This window comes from Pygoscelis adeliae, unplaced genomic scaffold (assembly GCF_000699105.1).
Source record: "Pygoscelis adeliae isolate BGI_AS28 unplaced genomic scaffold, ASM69910v1 Scaffold34, whole genome shotgun sequence".
In the NCBI taxonomy this organism is placed as follows: domain Eukaryota; kingdom Metazoa; phylum Chordata; class Aves; order Sphenisciformes; family Spheniscidae; genus Pygoscelis; species Pygoscelis adeliae.
In genome coordinates, this window is record NW_008824658.1 from 6,747,098 (window position 1) to 6,768,067 (window position 20,970).

The window sequence follows — 20,970 nt, forward strand, 5'->3', positions numbered from 1 at the left end:
GTGCCAAAGTACAGAGCATAAGACAGATGAAGGGAGACGGCTAACTCACAAGCACAGGGTGATCAGCTGGAAAATAATGACTGACTTAGTAATGACGGACTATAAAGCACCGAGCTAGACGTTTGGCTAGTTAGATTTTAGTTCTGGTATTGAAGATGTCTGGCTCCAGTAGCTGACAGAAAGATGATTCTTTGTGAGTAGGTGAGTCTTAATTAATGCAGGATTTGTACTGGGAGTGGTATTTGTTTTCCTGATAAGTGTCATCATATGAAGGCATATGATAACCACTGAAACCTTTCTTTGGCCTATATAAATTTGATAATGATCATTTGCTGCAGATTTCCAAGGTGCCAGACAGAGTTAGCTGAAGCTTCCTGGCTGGATTAGCCTTCGTGGTCATCACAGAATTGCTCAAACTTTCTTTAATCTCTAATGAAGTACAGCTTTTGTTGAATAAATACAGATTTAATTATAAATGTTAATTACAGTTATTAAACTAAATTATATCAATAACTATAGTTAAGTTACATGTATAGATTTGTTAGCACATTAGAAAGCCACAATTCTGAAAGGAACTTCCATAACAATGCATAATTGATGGTGTTGGTAGGATTTATTGAAGCACTGCATTGAGTGCTAGTGCCTGTGCTTCAGGTGGTGTGAGGCTGGAAGGGTTTGGGGGTAAGTGCAAGAATAATGTTGAAATGAAATCTGATATGAGGAGAGGGTCTTCAGACACAAAACAACAATCAGATTTATCGAAGGAGAGGTTAAGAAATTACTTGAATACAGTTACAAGTTGGGAAAAGGTACATTTTGTTTGTTGCCGTGACCTTAAAAAAAATAGTAATGATGAGATGCATTCGTAAGATAGTCTAAGGGTTGGCAGCTAAAGTTACACAAAGACTGATGAGAGTGCAGCCTGTACAAATGAGCATCGTTCACCTCTAGAAAAACTTCCAGTTCTGATTCAAAACTGGATGCTCTTCCATGAAACAAGCGGTGGTTCAGTTGAGTTTTGCCACGGGGATCTGGGAGTGGAAGGCCATTGCCAGTGTTGTTCGGTCAGTGCATGGTTTTTAGTGATCCCACAACCTTAAAACATACACTAGGGTGTAGTTGTAGCGTGAACTGTTAATAGACTGAGGGCTGTGAGATTCCTGGAGTCAAAGGCTCGATGCTAAGGAGACAGAGCTGGTGAGCAAAGCAAAACACTGGCGTTCCCACATGCGGGACCGCGGACGAAGTGGATGGCGGAGCTGGGACACGCAGCAGCAGATCTTACGGGGTGTTGCATACAAATCTAAAAAAAAAATAAGAGGAAAACACACTATGCTTAATTATTTGTAATTGGGGAGCAAGGGGGATTGATTTTTGGGGTTAGGGTGAATATTTTGATTTCAGCCTTTTTAATAGAGATTAAAATCTAAAAGTTTCCATCCCTAAAACATCAGAAGGGGCCCTGCGGGAGCTGTTTGAATAACTAAGTTCAGGAGGGTTTGGCCTCACATCAGAAGCGTTGGTTGCCTCCAAATTCCTGTCCAGTGGGGCTGCAGCACCTCCTGCCCTCTGCCAGCAGGCTGCTGGGTAGCGTGGCAGGACGGGGAGAGCGAGCGCTGGGAACTCCTCCAGCCGCAGCATTGCAGAGAGGTAGGGGATGAGGCGTCCCTGCTGGGTTTTGTCCTTTCTACTAATATTAACACACTTTTTTCCCCCAGATAACCAAAATAAAATTAAGACTCTTTCAATAATAGCTGTTGGTATAGATACAAAAATAACACGAGTGCTATTTTGAAAACATCAGACTGAAGTGGGTAGGAGATTATTAAATGAAGACTGCAATATTTTCCGAATATCTTGCTTTCTTCCTCTTTTTTGTTTTCATTTTGGAAATCTTGGTTTGTTTGGTGTATGTTTCAATTTGTATTCCAAAGATTATAATTTACGTTAGTTAGGTTCCCAGTGAGCAGCGAACAGTCTCCAGTCTCTCAAAACCATATTAAAATGTGATAACGGAGGAGGTATTTTTTTTCTATGTTCTTGTTTGTATAGTTCAATTTCTCTTAAATTAGAAATGTGAATTTTTAATGGCAAATGTTACCACGTGCAGGGAAATCAGGTTTGGGGTCTATTCTCACTCCTTCCAAAACTGGCAGAATTGCAGCAGTTTAAGGGGCTGCAGAGCCTTTGAAAGGGAGCTGAACCAAGCACATGATGAGGTTATTAGTTACCATCACTCATACGCGTGTAGGGGAAATACCACAGCCATCGACTGCGTAAAGGAAGCCAGGTGGGTCACACCTGAAGGCAGTGTTGGGGCCTCAGCTGGATCGCTCCCGAGCCGGCTCAGGGCGGGTGGCCTTTGCCCTCTGCTGTGCAGCATCCCTTCCCGTTATTTTCACGGGGCTGCATCTGTGCAGTAGCTTAGTTACTCATTCCTCTTGTGGAGGTTTTCTGTCCAAAGGGTACATTTCCTTCCGGGCTCAGCCAAGGTGTTTAGGAGGGAGGGGAAATCCTGTTTATTAGAAGACTTTCATGTTCTCTCTCCTTGCAGTGGAATCTCGTATGTGACAACGACTGGAAGGGACCCCTGAGCACCTCCCTGTTCTTTGTGGGCGTCCTGCTAGGATCTTTCGTATCAGGACAGCTCTCAGACAAGTAAAGTATACACACCAGAGCTTCTGGCTCTTCGTTTGGTGCTGTTTTGTAAGCAATTCTTGTATGTGAAGTTTGCTATAAGTGTCTTTCTGCAACTACTAACATGTCTTTGTTCTGTGACTGTCTAATCTGAGTGTACACAGAGAGTATAGAGTAACCGTCCTGAAGTACAACAGAATGGTACAAAGGTTGTTAGTGAGTGTTATCTTTATCTGTTTATTTTTTCAGTGAAATCACTTCTGGAGCAAACTGTTCTTATGCCAGAAAACAGGTGTAGGAGATAAGTTTCATCTGGAAAAATCAGATCAATGACATTCTCTTCTAATTACTTTGGACTATGTTCAGAGTTCCCCAAGGCTTGTTTTCCTTTTTTTGAGGTCGAATTTTAAATTCTCTTTTTATAAACACCCATAGCTTCTTTTCCTCATCATCAAATATAACATCTAAGTCCAATGACCTGTGTTTGTGGAAGCTGCAAAGCATGAATGCTGTTCAGCTTGTACTTCAGAGAAGCAAGGCTTTCTTGTTTGGGGATTTTTTTTTTTCTGTGTTTCTAGTTGCAGAGTACGCTGGCTTTCTTGTTTATCAATACAAACATGAAAAAATGGAAGACACCATGAATTTTTGTGATGTTGACAGGTTGTTGGTTTTGGGTTTGTGGTTTTTGTTTTTTTTTTTCCTTTTAAAGCTCAGTTTTTCTTATTGTCTCCCTGAGATTTGCTGTGCTGTCTTCCTGATTCCCAGAGAACAATATGTGGTCCTCTAATTTGCTGATTTACTTGTAGAGTTTCTGTTTCTTTGAAACGTAATCCCTCTGCCACAAATCTTGTAGAATCCGTTCAGGGCCTTTGCGTGGTTTCCTGCTCATCAAGTTGGACCAATCTTGAGCTTGGAGACTATGATCCTTAAAAATCAACCAGCTCCCCTGGACTTCTCTCCAGAGCCAGATGCCATGGGATTTGTCCAGGCAGATCCCTGATCAGGCCAATGTTTGCTTTCCCTGTGATCCTGCCTTCTGCCTTGTTCCTCCCCTCATGATCCTGCACTTCACCATCGCACAGCCAGCAGCCGTGGCTGCTGCTGACCTTTACATCCCCAAACAGTTCTCCCTTGTTTGCAAGCATGGGGTCCAGCAGTGTCTCCCCTTGTCGGCTCCTCAGACGTGTTAGGAAGTTGTCATTGATGCACTTCAGAAAATTTCTGGGTCTTGTCCCTCCAGCAGGTATTGGAGTGGTTGAAGTCCCCCATGATGGCCAGTGCCTTTGAACACGAGACTTCCTCTAGCTGTCTGAAGAAGGCCTTGTTTACTTCTTTCTGATCGGGTGGTCTGCAGTGGACACCCACAGCGGTGCCAGCGTTGGTCTGTCTGCTAATCCTGACCCATAAGCTCTCAGCTGTCTCGTCATTGATCCCCAGGCAGAGCTCCATGCTTTCCAGCTGCTCTCCCGCGTGAGGGGCGATTTTCCCCTCTTCGTCGTGGGGAGTCTCCCACCACTTTGTCCTGGTGCTGCTGCAGGGCCCGGGTGCTTCGTTCAACAGAGCTCCTAGCCCCTTACCTGCTATGAGGGTGCCAAGTGTCCTCCACGGTGGCTAACCAGTAGGTGAAGCAGGAGCTGTTCTCCTGATGCCAGAAGCCACGAGTTTCCCACCTTCACCATCACAGGAGTCTCCTCCTGCAGCTCCTTCACACGGTCACCCAGATCCTCACCAAGTGCAGCCGAGGAGGCTCATCAGCACAGCTCATCCAGTTACTCTCGTAGCCACTGAATGGCAGCTAGCTCACGGTCGAGAGACCCAAGTGCATCCAGCAGCCCCACAAGGAGACTGCTTCGTTGAGGCTGCGCGCAGCGTTCTGCTGCTGCCATCTGCCCGTCTGGTACAGAAAGTCCCGCAGCGAGCCTGAGCCCCGCGCTCCTGGCCAGGTGTGACAGTGAGATTGACAAAATATTTCGGAGGTTCAAGTAATGGTCTGTTCTTAATGCATTGCGATCTACCTGATGCTTGTGGCACCCGACTGTAGACCTCCTGGTCAAGTCTAACTTCAGAATGGAGTTGTGTGAACCTGCACTCAGCAGATGTCCTGTCACAGGCTGCGAAGTCTGCTTGCGGTGTGGAGCTGCCCAGGCCAGGACATCGGCGCTGACTCTTTTAACAGCTTGATGGGTTGGGTTTAGTTCAACTTCTTTTTTTTTTTTTTTTTGTAATTCATCAATAGAATTGGTAGAATCCCTCAAATTGGTTCATTTTTTTTTACTAAGTGGAATGAAGATTGCAGCGTAGGATCACTTACTGATAATAGCATCTTGCAAGCCTGAGTTTTACCTCTCTTTCAGAAACTTTCCTTCTTTTTCTTTTTTTTTTTTAACGTGCTGATCTGTGTCATGAAATGTGTGCTCCTTAGAGGAGAAGCAGCACCTAATACTCCTGCATTTTAAATAATTTGCTGCCAATGATTTGTCTCCCTGCTTATTCTGTCTGTAAGGGAGGAATAGTGTTCTAGCACATATCTAAAGGCAACTTAACTAGCAGCCCTTGGAATAATATTTTCTCTTGCCCAGTGGATTTCTCAGTGTATTTAGAATAGTTGCGCCTGTGTCATGTTTCCCGAACCTCTGCTTTTTGCAGATGTTTTGTATCTCCCTAAGTATGCATATGAGTAATCTTATTTTTCTGTTTCTGAAGATTTAATTCATGCTGTTGTATAATCATCTTTTTTTTTTTTTTCTTCTTTTTTTTAATCTGTCCATGGAAGGTTTGGCAGGAAGAATGTGCTGTTTGCAACTCTGGCAATGCAGACTGGCTTCAGCTTCGTACAGGTCTTCTCTACCAGCTGGGAGATGTTTTCAGTGTTCTTTGTGCTAGTCGGCATGGGACAGATATCTAACTACGTGGCCGCATTTGTTCTCGGTATGCAAGTCCTGCTGGGCGCAGTATGCGTTCTTTAGTCTTGTGCTTTTCCTGTTCCTTTTCAGTACTGGCTTAGGGTTGATTTGTTTTGCCAAGCAGCGCTGTTAAGAGTGTGTCCTCACCATGCATGGATAACTCATGCTCTCCTTGGAAGTTTCCAGTTGATAGAAGTGCAATCTGAATTAAATCTGTGGCTTACCATCCTAAAAAGGCAAAAAACCCAGAAATTGATTATTCGAAACAAAATCTGTCTTCCAGTTGGAAAGGTAAGACGTGTAAGACATGATTTTTCAGGGATTTGTGTTGTCCATTTTGGGGCCTAAATGCCTAATTGATGTAAAAACTTGTTAAAAAAAAAAAAAATCAAGCGTTATAAAGTCTCCTTAAAACAGCCTATAGCAAAAAATTAAATGGCATAATGATTCCTGCTTCGTCTATTTTCAATTTAACTAAGACCATATTTGATCAGGTGGGAATGTGAATTACCGTATGAATCTGAGATTTTTTTAAAAAAATAAGTGTTTTTTGACTAATGCTACTTACTACGTAGCCTCGCTGTCCAAAGTACCAAATGTTGGCAAGAAATTCCTTTTGGGCCAAAGAAGAGCAGTGCAGCTGTGACAACAGTGTTTAGCTAACCTCACCGCAGACATCCTGCTGCAACTTCTGTAATCTTCTTCCATTTCTGTGGAAATGAGGAAGATTATATCTCTTACAATGTCTCTTGATTTGCAGGTCCCAAAGCATTTCCAAGGGAAGCATTGGTCCCTGTTAGTGCATTTAATTCCCCTGCCAGTAGCCTGGCCTTTGTTAGCGACCCTCCACATGTGTACGCCAAAATACAGCAAGATTTTTGGCTAATAGCTATTTGGCTAATAGTCCTTTAGAAGGCAGTACAGGTCAGGAACCTAATTTAGGCATCTCCTGAATTATCCTTTAAAGAAGCTGGTCTCTCTCCATAAGCTGGAGAGGACCCTATGGGGATCAAGCTGAGGCTAAGTGTTGTGAATGTTTTGTAGTATGTCAGGTGGTTTTAGCTCCTCAGGTAGAATGGGAGATTCTAAGAACATAGAGTTATAGAAGTTTTAGCTACTTTGAGCTACACAAATACTGTATGGCCCGGTTCTCTTCCTTTTCTGTTTGCCTGGGCTGATGCGGGATCACTGCATGAAGCAGGTCTGCGGTGCCTCTAAAACTGGCTGGCAGAGCGCGCTACGTACTGTAACTACCCAGTGTAGTGTATTTCAAAGCCAATCGTTAGAGCTGTTTTCGGTAAGTTACTTGGTTGCTATTAAGTTAAAATATTAATCTTCACTCTGTTGTTTTGAACAGGCACAGAAATTCTTGGCAAATCAATTCGCGTGCTGTTCTGCACGCTAGGCGTTTGCATATTTTATGCATTTGGCTACATGTTGCTGCCACTGTTTGCTTACTTCATCAGAGACTGGCGGATGCTGCTGCTGGCACTTACTTTACCTGGGCTGCTCTGCATCCCGCTCTGGTGGTGAGTATAACTAATTTAAAAGACTTTAGTCTTTAGAAGGTCCTGTCTGCAGATTTTTAAGATCCAGGCTCCAAGCCAACCAGCCTTTACCGATGAAATTCAGGAACGGGCAGGTGAAGAATGGATGTTGTGTCCTTTACTCTTCCCAGTTGTTTAACTGCAAGTCCATAGCTTTGTGGGTGATCTGACTTATGCCTGAAAAGCCTATTCTTCATTTTCTGTAGGCTTCTATAAAATTAAGTGGTGCACATGCAAAGGAAAAAAAAAAAAGTCAATAAAACTCATCCTTCTGCACCAACTGAAATCCATGAACTTTTAAGAGTAGGCCTGAACTAAGGGCAGAAGGAGAAACCAGTTGTTTTGGGAAGCTGGGCAATGCTAGGGTGACATAGATACGACAAGCTACAAAACAGTAGTTGCACATCTGCGAGGCTTCCATGTTTTCTTCCATAGTTAATGAAATACTACTTTCGGGTGGCATGTAAAGTTTAAATAGTCCACATGGTGGTGGTGTTTCTTCACTTACACTGGCATTTGTTTGTGATTCCATCCAGTTTCTTACAAAGTTGAATGACTCGGGCAAATTCTACTTTCTGACTTATATAACAGTATTTACAGTTACTAATTTTATATGTGTTATTCTCTAAGGATATGCCTCTTAATGTACAGCATGCTGCTTGTGTATTCACATTTCTGAATTTCTTTAATTAAACTGTTTTCCCATACTTTGAAGGATGGGAAAATTGAGCGTACTTTGGTTGCTCTTTTTTCTGAGTCATGGCTTATTTCTTTAGTATTTCTAAAATCCACAAGCACATTTTAGTCTGTTCTTGTTCAGTATGCTAGTCTGCTCTTGTAAATCTGATTTCTGTTGTCATTGCTTTAATGTCTGCACAATATGGCAAGTTTCGAGCTCTTCATGCCTGGAACAATGCGTAGTGGTGCCTGCAGCAGTGCTGTCTATGGAAATGCAGGCTCCTTATTCTGAACCTTGTTTGCAGGGTCATTCCGGAATCTCCACGGTGGCTGATCTCCCAGGGAAGATTTCAAGAGGCGGAAGACATCATCCGAAAAGCTGCAAAAACTAATGGCCTTACAGCCCCAGATGTAATACTTGACCCTAGTGAGGTAAGATTCATTCAGCAGTCCAGTTGACCGTGTAAAGTGATTAATTTACAGACATATCAATTGAGTTATGCCTGCAGTGTATCACGTACTTCTCAAATGGGTAAAAGGTCATCCTTTTCCTGAAAAGCAGAATACCCTTTCCCCACTTCGTTAAGATTTGCAAAGCCCTTGCTGTCCCGTTCCCATGGGAATGCCAACATGCATTCTAATGTAAACATCTTTTTGATCCGGTTTACTGCCACCTTTTTCCTTTTAAACTCTAGTTTTTGGGGGAAGGTAATGAATTTGAGGTACCTATTGCTTTGTGATCTAAATACTTGCACTAAACAGATTTTATGCTTGTGCAGTCTAGTATAGTTCTGTAAAAGTCTAACACAGGACTAATCCTGGCCAGTGGCAGTGGAAAGAATGTCATTCTAGTTCAATTCCATATTCAACTCCAATTTCTACTCCATGTTAAGGAGAGCAAAACTTGAGCTCCTTTCAGGTGGAGTAGCTAGCAGTATCTTTTCTTCCCCATCTGTTCCTTCCAGCATGTTCTTGTTTCCTGTACGTAACCCCCATTTGTCTGAGCTGTTGGTGACCTTAAGATGTAGAAGCAGTTCCACACTCATTCAAACATGAACTCCAAAAACCAGACAGACAAACCGTTTGCATAATCCAGGAGAATGGGTGCCGCTCTAGGCAGTTCTGTAGAGTTGAGTCTGTCTGGGCAGTCACCTAATCGTGTTCTGGTTGACAATTGACATTGTCTTGTGTTTTACGTGAAAATACCTTGTATATTCACTTGCTTTACAAGGGCCTCTGTACCAGACTAAGGAAAATGGTTAGCCATTAAACTGTAGTGTGTTTGCTATTGAGATTGAAACAGCTTCACTTGGGCTGAAGTTAGCTGAGGTGCAAACAAATCTGTTTGTCCAGACTTCTTTGTAGATAGTAGGACAGGCATCCTGGTCTTGCTGGAACAGAGTGAGAATGCCAGGAAAACCCAGACCTTCTTATGAGCTTTTTCCCTGGATTTTCATTAGCACACGCTTTTTTTCCTTCTTTTTGATCCTTCCTTCTTACGCTGTAGGCATGAAAACTTGCCCATTGCCAGCACTACAGCAGAAGAAGGGAAAACAAGCTCCAACATCTGCTTAAGGTCACTGTTCCTGGAATCCTCCATCTCCCATTCTTTGAAAGAAATACTGTTTGTCATCTCTGAATGGGGCTGGATTATGAAGCAGCAGAAGGCAGGGGCAAGAGTAGGGATGTTGCCCCAGGGAACACTGGACGAGGGGAAATGCTGACTTCTGCAGCAGGGTGGGCTGGAGTACGCAGTGCTTATTTACAGATAAATCATTGGACGTCAACTTTCAGAAACACAGATTGACATTCTGACACTGAAAGGAAAATGAGCTCAATGAACAGACACTGTTTAAGTGCAGAACTCCTGCCCATCTTTTTACTTTCTAAGGTAAAAGTTATGCTGTGACCAAAAAAATCGGTGCAAAACTCTTCTTCATCAGTGGTCTGTTTACGCTGTTCTTTTGTCTGCTTTCTGAAGAGCTGTAAAGCAGAAGGCTCGCAGCCTCTCTTGAGGTTTTTAGGAAGCATGTTTACGCTGCAGCGAGGTTCTCGGAAATCTAACTGGCCCTTAGCCCTTGTGCAGTTGGAACGTGAGTTCTGGATGGGGAAGCAACCTGAGCTCATGTTTGGAGTATTCCTCAAACCCATGCAGCTGGAGAGCAGCACCTGCAATATTGATGCTCCAGAGATGTCAAAACCAGTTAGGATCGAGCAGGTGACTAGTCGCAAACAAGCTGCGGAGCACAAATAGGGCCTGGTTGGCTGAATTATCCCATATGAGGGGGATAGAAATGTTTGGATGATAGGTTTAATTTCAAGTCATCGTTTTACGCTCCCTGCCCTTCTCATAGCTTCTTGTTCTAGCCTGTCCTGCTAAGAATTATGTTGTCTGATTATCCAGCTCCTAAAAGGCAAGGGTCCTTTCTTCTCATCAGCTGTGACTCTCAGAATGTTACTGTTCCTGGGTTTGTTTTGCGGTTTGTTTGTTTTTTCTCCTTTTTTTTGTTTCCTGTTTGCTGGTTTCCTGGAAACGAATAGTGGCAAAACTGGAGAGTACTTAGGAAAGATCATGTGATTTATGAGAAAGGGCTGTGAGCTGTAAAGCTGACTGCAGTTTGTGTTGTGGGAGGTTTGGCTTCAGGCAGAGTGAAAGCTATCAAATGTAAAGAACTGTTTGTTTTTCACAGAAAATGAAGATTTGTGAAAGCAAATACACTGAAGTTTGGCGTGCATGAGCATCAAGGCCACTGTTTTATCCTCCAGGTCTTCAGAACAAAATATCACTCAGAAAGATTTTTCACCTGACTGCAGGGGTTACATAAACTTCATGTTCCCATTAGCTCAGATACAGTTTACAAGACATTGAGGAGATTAATGTGTATTTTGAGTTGAGGGACAAGAGTTAAGGGCACCAAATCAGTGTCCAGCAACTAGCTTGCCAAAAGAAACATCACTAACTGAACACGGAAGAGAGGTTGATGAGGTTGCTTTTGTCTCTTTATTGGTGTGTTGTGTCCTGCAATACATCCAGCTACTTCTGCTGGACCAGCCTGATGTTTTAGGGAAAAAAGTATTGTAAGTTGAACTAATACAGAGTAGAGGTTGGCATATTAGACCAGGCGGAAAGAGTTCAGAAAAGTTTAAAGTAGTGAGTAATTGCACTGTTTTGAAGCTGCAATCATAGTTTACTTTTATTGATAAACGTTTGCACATACCATGAAGCAGTACACAGTGCCAGCAAAAGGCATTCAGTCTTTAAACATATTAAAATTTAATTTGGCATTCTCAGGTCACGCTGACTTAAAAAGTCAAGGGAGGAAGTAATCTTTGTATACAGTTTATTGTGCTTGCACATAATAGAGGTCTGTCAGGCAAGAGTGATTCTTCTAGTTGTGGAAAGAGAAGTCTTCACTTAAATATCGTGAGGCGTCTTGGCAGCTTACAATTCAAAAAGTGTCAAAATTAAAAATATTTCAGTATTACCTTTTTTCATTTGATAATTTTGAGCTGCTAAGGTGGATGCTTGTTTCTTTCCTGGTTAGATTGCTAACTGTTGATAGAGTCACAGATTCAGATAGATACAAAATGTCCTAACAGAAAAAAGACTCTCTGTGGAAGATTGTAAGATCAAAATCTTGTTAATGTTCTTAGTGTAAGACTGCTAAAAATACCATTAAACTGATGAGTAAGTAGCCTGTGATAAATCCTGAAAACATACCATCTTTTGCAATTAAAAAAAAAATTACGTATAGAAAACTCTGGTTCTTCAGCCATATAGTGTTGCTTTATCAGAGTTGATAGTTTTAATCAATGGAACTTGTCCTCTTAAATCACCTTTTACATATTTTGAAAAATCTCTCCCTTGTTACTCCCTGTTAGGGGTCCAAATTGAAGACCTAAATTTAAAAAACCCTTAAATTCTTCCCTTTTTTACAATCTTATCGAGCACAAAACTTGTTCGCATGCTTCATGGGTGAATATCTTTGCATTGTTTACATGGAAGTGGTTTTATTTTGAGGAGCTGGAAAAGTTACAGGGGGAAAGAAGTTTGTTTGGGTTTTTTTTTGCTTATAGTCCTAGAAGAAGGTCTCAAAACCAGGCTAAATAATGATGGGGACTGTTCAGCTCATTGGCCAATTTGTCTCAGTTTAAATACATTACTGTTAGGTCCAGCATGAGGAGTCATTTACTAAATCTGTCCTGCTGCAGTTTAATGTTGTTATTTCTTGCCTTGTCTGCAGTGGACATAGAGGACAGTTTATCACTTTTTTTGCTGGTCTTTGAAGACCATTCTTGGTCTTTTAAGACTCCTTCCATCTTCTGGCCCTTAGGCTAAATAAACCCTCTGCTTTCAGACTTTTACAGATGACATTTTTCAAATGTCTCATCATCCTTGTTGCTCTCTTCTTGTCTGGGTGCAGTTGATTTGCACGATCCTCAAGGTGCAGTCCTCAAACCTGGATGTAAGAACCCTGCCAGTAGTGACACATAAATCGGAAATTAATGTTGTTGCTTTATAATTCAAGTATAAAAGTAACAATAAGCAGTTGCTTTATGGAGCCTCAGGCAGAGAAGATGATTACAAATTTCAGCCTAAATTTTAAGTGACTTTAAATAAGGGAGGAGCAACTACTTTCACAGGTAGTTGGCTCTTGTGGCTTACACGTGGTCGGTTAAAAGTGAGGCACCTGTTTCAACTCTGCAGAATATCAAAATACTGATGTATAAGTTGGGGGGGGGACTTATTTGCACAGCAATTCTGCTTTCAGGAAGTTAATGTTCCCATGGATTTTTTTGTTTGTTTGTTTGTTTTTCCAGCTGCAAGATTTGAATTCCCAGAAGCAACAGACGTACACCATTTTGGATCTAATGAAAACCCGAAATATCCTAACTATCACAATTATGTCAGTGATTCTTTGGTAAGCAAGTGTGGTTAAGGAGTATGCAAGCACAAAAGCAGGAAAACAATTAAAAACTGCTCTTTGAACACTAAGGTATTCTGAAGAGATATGGACAAAACCAGCTCAAAAACCAATAACCTGCTGGCTGAAGCAACAAAATTCTGGTTACGTAGGTTCTTCATTTCAGTAACAGTCTAGAAACATCTGGATTGTTATTTCTTTCTGAAGCAGTCAGGCGTATTCTGAACTGAGCAAGAATCAGATCAGCTGGCAATGATGTGTGGGAATCCTGCCTGATACTGGGCCTTGGGGAACCCTCATCTGACTGTAACGAAGTCTTTTAAGAGGAATGAGTCATGCCCTGTCCTCCAGTCAGAGGACTACTGCCCAGGGGTCTGAACTCCTCGATGCCTGACTTAATGGGGAGAATCTTCCCATCTCTTTTGTGTTGTCTCTTAAAGGGATAAAGCTTCCTTTGAAGTTCTAATCTGAGATTTCCCTAGACCTTCATGCTAGCTACTCTGTCTACCTGCCATCTTCAGTTTGGTTTTACACTAGCTGAAGCCATACTTTATGCTCAGTTTGATGAAACAGTTGTCATTTTCCTTTACTGGAAATCTCAGCGAAGCTGTAATTGCTCAGAAGAGAGAAAATGGAGAGGGTAACTTATAGCCTGCCGTTATAGGTTATAAAAGTGAGGTTTAATTAGTGCGTGTAGCTACAGCGTCCTAACCAAGAAGGTCCCTCAAGTGCTTTGGAGCTAACTGAGTCTATTTGCTGCCTTTTTGGACAATGTTCCTGTGCTTTAGTGAGGCAAAGCCTTGGAGTTCAGTCCACTGAGCTGCCAGTGTGTACAAGCTGATGTGGCTTTTTGGGTCAAAGGATGACTTGGCTAATATTTAAGCCAGATTCCCTTGCCCATCACCAAGGACAGTGCTACAAACACACTGGGAAAGGAACTTGAGCAGAAAAACAGCTCAAAAAAGAAAAGTAATGTTGGTTCTTTGCAGAAATGTCGATACAGTTTCCGTATACTGTTGTTTTAACCTCCAAGTTGAATTGCTGACTCTCACCTTTAATTGGAAGTGAGCTAGAGAATTGGGACCGTCCTACTTCTAATCTGCATGGAGTAGATCAGTAGCGAGTTCCTAGGCACAGCTGATTTTGCGTGTGTGGTTGTAGAAATCAAATGCAAAACCTCTTTGAACAGCATTTCTGGTAGGACAAAGCATCTGAGAGAAACAGAGTGACGTGGCAGTATGTAAACCATTCCATGTGCTGAAGGGCTTTTTACCACATGATAAATGAAGTTTTATGATAGGCGGGAAGACTCAAACATGTGCAACTGACTTACACATTCTTACCTCCTCTTGCAGAAGAGTATTCAGTTGATTTGGGCAATTTTTCCACTATTTTTACCTTGCATGTCAGTTGCCTAACCTCCTTTTAATTAATTTCCCAAAATATAAAGCATCTTGTGCTGACTCACAGCAATGTTTTCCAACCCATAGTATACCGATGGTATATTCTGCGATATGAATTGAAAGATCTCATAAAAGACGCTCTGTAAAAGAGGATGGTTGCAGATAGCGGTATATCACCTTTACATATTGCTGAGTGTTTTGTTAATTTTGAGTAAGTCGAAGGCTTTTAAACTAATCCCTTTGCTGGGTTTGCATCAGGAAGGAGGAAGTTTGGCTTCTCGTCACCCTGGGATGTGTAAATACCCGTAAAGTTTTCATAGAAGATGTATAACTGTATCAAGGTTTGCCAGTGGGATAAGCTAAGGCAGACTGCTGCTGAAAGTGAGTTCCAGCAAGCACAGTTTATTATGTATAAAAATAACTCCGAGGAGCACAGGGCTGGGCATATTGTACAGCATTGTGGAAAACACTGCATAACTACTTTTGAGAAGAATAGCTTTAGCCGGCGGGGCACACGCAGCAGTGGGGGGGTTACCCTCAGCTGTATGACTTCATACCTTCCCAGGTATACTAGGCAACTTGTTTTAAGCAATTGGACTGTGAAGGCTCTTCCCACGTGAACTGAGGAGGAGGAAGAGCTAATCTTTGGTCAGTGATCCGCTTTGTGCTGTGCAGTGATTTTGCTCCAGGTTCTGTTCTAACATAAATGCTGAAGGAGATGAAGTGCTGAGTGCTCTGTACCTCGCCAGTGCACCTGGACCCATTATTTCCTTGTTTACCGCACATTGCTTGTTGGTGAAGCATAACCTTCTCTTCCCAGCATCTCCCAAGACACGACAGGATTTGTCTCCAAGGCCAGGTGTGTGTTTCCCTTGATCACGTGGAAGCCAGTTCTCATCTGGCAGTGGCACAGTTAAGATGGCAGCATTCCCAGGCAGCAAGCTCTGTCCTGCTACACTGACCAGCCCAGGCACCGAGCCATGCAAATGTGACTTGGATCCTGCCCAGCCAGCTTGGGGCATGGCAGAGAAAATCCTGGATTGTTTGGGTCTGCCAGGATGCCATACTCCTCCTCTGTGACTTTATACACAAAGCATGGAGGGTAATGACCCAGAAACAATGTTCTCCACCCAGAGCGCTCTGGTAAACATGATGAAAAGGTGCTGTAGGCCTCAGCAGCAGTAAAATTCAGTAGTCCAAACTTTCAGGCTAAAGCCATAACTACTAGTAATAGGAACTGCTGTATCACTGCATAGTGAGTGATGATCACTTATCTCCCAGGGGTGACCTGAAATACGGAGGCATACGGAGAAGTAGTCAGCCCCTCTCCATCAGCGTGACTAGCAGAGACAAATGAGATGTCTAAAAGTGACAAATACCCAGACCTTCCTTGCGAGGTCTGCATGAGAGTGGGATGGACAGTTGCAAAGTCATGCAATGGCATTGGCAAAGAAGAATGACCACTATAGCTGCATGATCATCCAGCACTGCTGGGCTCATAGGCCTGTGCCTCAGCAAGGCTAGCAACAGCTCTGGAGTTACCTAATTGCATTAATGCTGAATAGGAATTTTTTTTTTTTAAATATATTCCTTGAATTCAAGAGAAACTTGAAAGATAAAAAGCATCAGCACTGTGTAATTGTTATCTTGCTGTTTCTGAAGTCAGCACTTAAGATGTTTCAAAGGTGAAAGAATCTGGCAGATGCTGAATTTGCCTTACATAGTGATTTCTGTGCTTAACAGAGGTTCAGGGCAACCTCGGGAAGAAGAGAAAACTGTCTGATCCTGTTATTCTGTTTCTTTCAGGATGATAATCTCTGTTGGTTATTTTGGACTTTCTCTTGACACACCTAACTTGCATGGAGACGTCTATGTGAACTGCTTCCTCTCGGCAGTGATTGAAGTTCCAGCCTACGTTATTTCCTGGCTGCTGCTTCGAAATCTCCCTCGACGGTATTCAATGGCTGCTGCGTTATTCTTGGGAGGCTGTGTTCTTCTCTTCATTCAGCTGGTGCCTTCACGTATGGAATCATTAGTTGATCTCAAATACGTATGATAGGTGAAGTGCAGTACCACGCACTGGGCAGATGCGGAGGAAAAGTGTCCTGAGGGGACTAAATACAGATATTCGTTCCCTATCTCTGTCCCTCTTCCTTGGTTCTCAGTGCTGCTGCACAGGGAGCTCACACAACTTGTCAATTCAGATACGTTTTTAAAGGTGGGTCGTTGGCTTTGTGGTCTGTTGGGATCAGCTCTGTAGTCCAGTTTTGCTTTAATGTGCACCCCTGGCAAGGTGCCCTGGTAAGGTGCAAGTGTAAAACCAGGACTAGACCAACCAGAATTTGGTCAGCAGAGGTTACCAAGAAGCTGCAGAACTTCCCAAACAACTGTAAATGACTGTCTCTTTATGGCTTGTTTAAACAGTTATATTTGAGGGAGTCATTGTGGAAGCATTTTTGATAAGCAAAACTGCTTGCACTGAATTAGTGTTGATAGTTAAAATAATGTTTGGCAACTGGAAAGGAGGACAAAATAACACTCATTGGATACCAAACCATATGTATCTTTAGGCCAGTTAGATTAAGGGGGTTATGGACTCTTACTGGTAATGCTGTTGAATATGATGGGGGGGTGTTGTTGCTCAGCACTTGTTTACATATCAAAGATGAAACAAAAGAGAATGCACAAGAAGTGCCTTGTTTATTTTATACAGGTAATGCATGTGTTGCATTCTCTTTCTCCAGTCCTTTGAATCAATTGGACACCGATATGATCTGTTTTGATTTTCAGATCTAACTGTCCCAGTTAAAGTCAGCTCGGCTTCCTGTAATTAAATTATTGACTTGTAGCTAGCAATGTTCCTGAGAAACCAGAGCAGGAAACCAAAAATAACTTGTTTCAAATGTTTAACTTTGTTCACCTTATCAAAAAGGGATATATGGTGGTGTTTGCAATAGCAGAGATCTGGCCCCTGAAATCTGAGAGGACCTCTCCAGTGCTTGCTCTCTTCTCCTTGTTTTTTACTTGGCAGGAAGCCCCATTCTCAAGGAAATGAAAATGTTGAGCGCTAGTAATTTAAAAATAAATAAATTTTTTAAAGTGTTGCCCATGCTTGTAGACATGTACAGAGAAAAGAAGACACCAGATACTGGAATTAATTAGGCAGGAGTTATACAAACACAATGGAATTAAGAGATGCCATGGATTGTCAGAGCTTTATTGAAATCCTTACTGCGTTTTGATTTCAGATATCCGTGCGCTGTCTATTCTACTAGTGATGTTAGGGAAATTTGGGATCACATCTGCCTTTTCAATGGTTTATGTTTACACGGCTGAGCTCTACCCAACAGTAGTGAGAAACATGGGAGTTGGAGCAAGTTCCATGGCCTCTAGACTGGGCAGCATCCTCTCGCCTTACTTCGTTTACCTCGGTAAGTTAACTCCTCTGCCTGCGCTGGGGAGGTGCTGGCAGGCGGGAAGCAATGCTTTTTACCCAGATCAGTGTGCTGCCACCGTGGGTCAGTGGGATTTTCCGACTGTTCTTTGTTTCCAGGTCCAGGTGTGTTGTGAAACTGCAGGTAAAAATGGGTTCTCAACATCTCCGAACAATGGTCATAACGTAGAGAAATTGTGTTTTATGCCCTCTTGAAGAGACGTTCGGAAGACTCACAATCTTACTGACTCAATAGGGACAGCTCTTACAGCTATTGTTTCACAGTCTCTTGAGTTCCTAAAACCACAGTTAAAACAATATATGCTTTGAATGCCAGACTGTGAGGGGGTTGGTTTGTTTTGTACTGAAAGCATAACTCTTACACAGATAAAGCCTTGTTCCTAGGTACAAACGTTATCGGAGACTTAAAGCTGAAGCTAGGGTGTTGGGGTTTTTTTTGTATCCTGCTAGGTGCCTATGATCGATTCCTGCCTTACATCCTGATGGGGAGCCTGACTGTGCTATCAGGAATTCTGACTTTATTTCTGCCAGAAAGCTACGGTATGCCTCTTCCGGACACCATTGATCAAATGCTGTTGGTGAAAGGGTAAGTGTCACCTTCTGATCTTAACACATCTGTTCTCTATCCTGAGAAGAGGAGCGGACTTGCCTAGGTACCGTCAGAGGGAGGGGGCTGGTTTTGGTAGTGTAGTCAGTGCTCTGTTGAAGCTCTAAGAGTTTGGCTGGAATCCTGGTCCCTGTTCCCAAGTGTGTATGTTCATATGTACATCTCTCGGCTCCAAATTTATCATTTTACTTTGAGGACTGAATAAAAGTACATATGAGGAATGCATTTGTAGAAATGTATTGCTTTATAAAGGTATAGGGACACTTTGTGGGTTATAATCTATTTTGCTAGGTTCTGAAAGTCCTATAAGCACTGGTGAAGGGCTAAACTCTTCCCATTTAGTTCAACTGACCTAAGAAGGCATCGCGAGCATCTGGCCTTTTGCCACGGCTCTGATTGAAGAGGGCACATAAGCATACACTAGTGTAAGAAAGGGACCTGTCCAACTGAAGTCAACAAGATATTAAAATTAGGAGGCTGTAATGTCAAATAGGGCTCAGGATATCAAAGATTTTTTTTTTCCTCTGTTCTCTCATCTATTTTTTAAGTTATTTTCTTTTCTCTTTCTGTCTCCCCCCCCGCCCCAGATTAGAATACAGGCCTGCACCTAGTAGCACAAGGGATTCCAAGGAGGAAGAAGAAAATCCAGAGATTTTTAAAAGCACAGCTTTTTGATGGAACTCCTGCGTACTTCCTGGTGAACTGAAAGTTAAATGGACTTTTCTTCTAAAATTCATTCTAGAAAGGGCTAGTGGCAACACTTTGTTTCCTGTAATTTTAACCTTATTTATTAATTTAAACACTGTGTTCCGTACATTCTCTTTTTATATGAACATAAATACTGTATAGCCTTCAATGAGACATTTCAGGCACAGTTGTTTTAATGCAGTAGAACCATGGAACAGTATCTGATCAATCCTTCATAACTTCAAGTGTATAGTTCAGCTGCAAGATACTTGAAAATTAGTTCAAGGGCTGGCAGGGAACCTGGATTCCTCAGTGAACCTTCTCCAGAGCTAATGCACATCAAGAAGTAAAAATTGCCAGAAAAAACTGCTAATTGGTTTTGATTCCTTGACTTCTGTCTCTGGACAGGAAACTTATTTATTATAGGGAAGGTTATGAGAACATGCCTCTCTGCAATCTTACTCAAATGACTTTGCACGTGCTGAATTTGTTACCAAATTCAGAAAGATGCAAAGAAAGATTTTGAGAATTAATTCTAACTTGATATGTTTTAACTCAACGTAGATTGAAAGGATTGTCTTGCACAAAATATTTGTAGCACTGAAGTTTTGCTCACAAAATTGATTGATTTGCTCACAAAATCACTTGATTCCAATGCTGGTTTTCAACTGTACCTGTATGGTGAAGTTGTTTCCAGGCCGTATTTATTTTAAATGATGCAAAAGGTTTCATCTGTGTGTGGAGGGAGCGGTGTTAGTTTGGGGTTCTTCCATTTCGATGTGTGTTGGAAGTTTTATGTCTAAATTGTTTTAACGTCTTTGGTGCAATTTGGATGAGGGAAACAATTCTGCTGCCTTCTGTGCTTTTCACACGTGCACATACACACGCACACACAATGAATGTATTTAGAGCTAAATTTTTGTGTTAATCTATGCCACTGCGTTGACCTCATGGTGGAATGTACTGAGAACTAAATTCAGAATATACTTCTCAGGTGCCAACTGTATGATTGCTTTGAGGTCTGTTATTTCACTTAACTCATGTAATCAGTGAATTGTTTTCAAATTGTTCTAGAAAAACCCACCAAACCTTGTTGACAGTCTGCCAAGAAATTGTTCCTTGGGTTGCAGAAGCACCCTCGGCATTACCTGTGTTTCTTTAAATATATATATGTACACTCAATCTCATTTGTGCTGTTCTGATCGTGCATTACATCATACTTTGACAGATGTGAGCGGTGAAAGATTTCTCTCTTGTGGCACTCGTTTGTGTGTGTTCTGTGCTGTAGAGACTTAATGAACAGAACCTAAACCTTTGTAGCCAAAGCCGTTAGGGGCCTTACTCTGCTGCGGCAGCTGGTCATGGAAGTTTTGCATTTTCCTACTGTATTTAAATACGTAGGTGGCATCAGCTGATTCCAGTCTTTTGTTAACCAATACCACATATTCTGTCCGTGATAACCAGCTCCAGCAGTCGGACTCATGCACTAGTGTGTGCCCTCCAGACGGCTTGTCTTAAAAACAAGAAAGTAGAAAAAAAAACTGCATAGGCTATAGTGGGTTTTTTTTAAACTCTTTCTACCAGTGTCTTGAGCTTTAGGGTTTGCTCCGCTTTCCCTGCATTTTCTCACCTGCTTGTGTAGTATTTTAATTTCAGGATGCAGCAGGATGTTGGCCGATCTTACCAGGTCAGAGAATGATACAGAGAAAGGTAGTTTTGTTGTGTCGTCAGTTCTTCTGAGGAGAGAGATCCCAACGTTTGGGCAGGTTCGGTGTCACTCCTGTTTAATAGGTTGACAGGCCCTTGGCAGATGGGTTTAAAATGCAGTGTGTGACTTGAAGCTAGCACAAAAATTGAGAATCTGGATTTTGCAAGCCTCACTGCACATCATACAATAGCCTTGACATGAGCAAATACGTGTCAGGAGAGAGCGTGTAACAGCCAGTCTCCCTTGCCCAAAGACATGATACAATTTGTCAGGCTTATCACCTTTTTTGAAATGTTCATTGCAAACTTAAGAATGTGTTCTAAAACTTGGTACAGATATTTTTCTTTGTAAGCCTTGTTTCTAGGAACTGGAACATTTAGAAGCAGCAGCTTTTCTGTGTGTTGTAGAAGAATTATCTGAT

At 42.1% G+C, this 20,970-nt stretch overlaps 1 protein-coding gene across 1 annotated transcript; it reads left to right on the plus strand.

The window, feature by feature from the left end:
• Window positions 1–990: 990 nt before the first annotated feature.
• On the plus strand, window positions 991–19,465 carry SLC22A5 (solute carrier family 22 (organic cation/carnitine transporter), member 5). The gene is made up of 10 exons (XM_009322781.1): window positions 991–1,064; window positions 2,527–2,658; window positions 5,411–5,565; window positions 6,898–7,069; window positions 8,071–8,197; window positions 12,587–12,687; window positions 15,900–16,114; window positions 17,342–17,524; window positions 17,998–18,133; window positions 18,742–19,465. Exons 1-10 carry the CDS (start codon window positions 991–993, stop codon window positions 18,827–18,829), a joined length of 1,383 nt encoding a protein of 460 aa, XP_009321056.1. The 3' UTR covers window positions 18,830–19,465.
• The last annotated feature ends 1,505 nt before the right edge of the window (window positions 19,466–20,970 follow it).

Bases quoted from the DNA above. Each gene is read 5' to 3' on its own strand.
- SLC22A5 (XM_009322781.1), top strand. From the start codon at position 991: ATGAAACAAGCGGTGGTTCAGTTGAGTTTTGCCACGGGGATCTGGGAG. The intron at 2,659-5,410 runs GTAAAGTATACA...TGTCCATGGAAG, and splicing joins TCAGGACAGCTCTCAGACAA to GTTTGGCAGGAAGAATGTGC. The intron at 17,525-17,997 runs GTAAGTTAACTC...GTATCCTGCTAG, and splicing joins GCCTTACTTCGTTTACCTCG to GTGCCTATGATCGATTCCTG.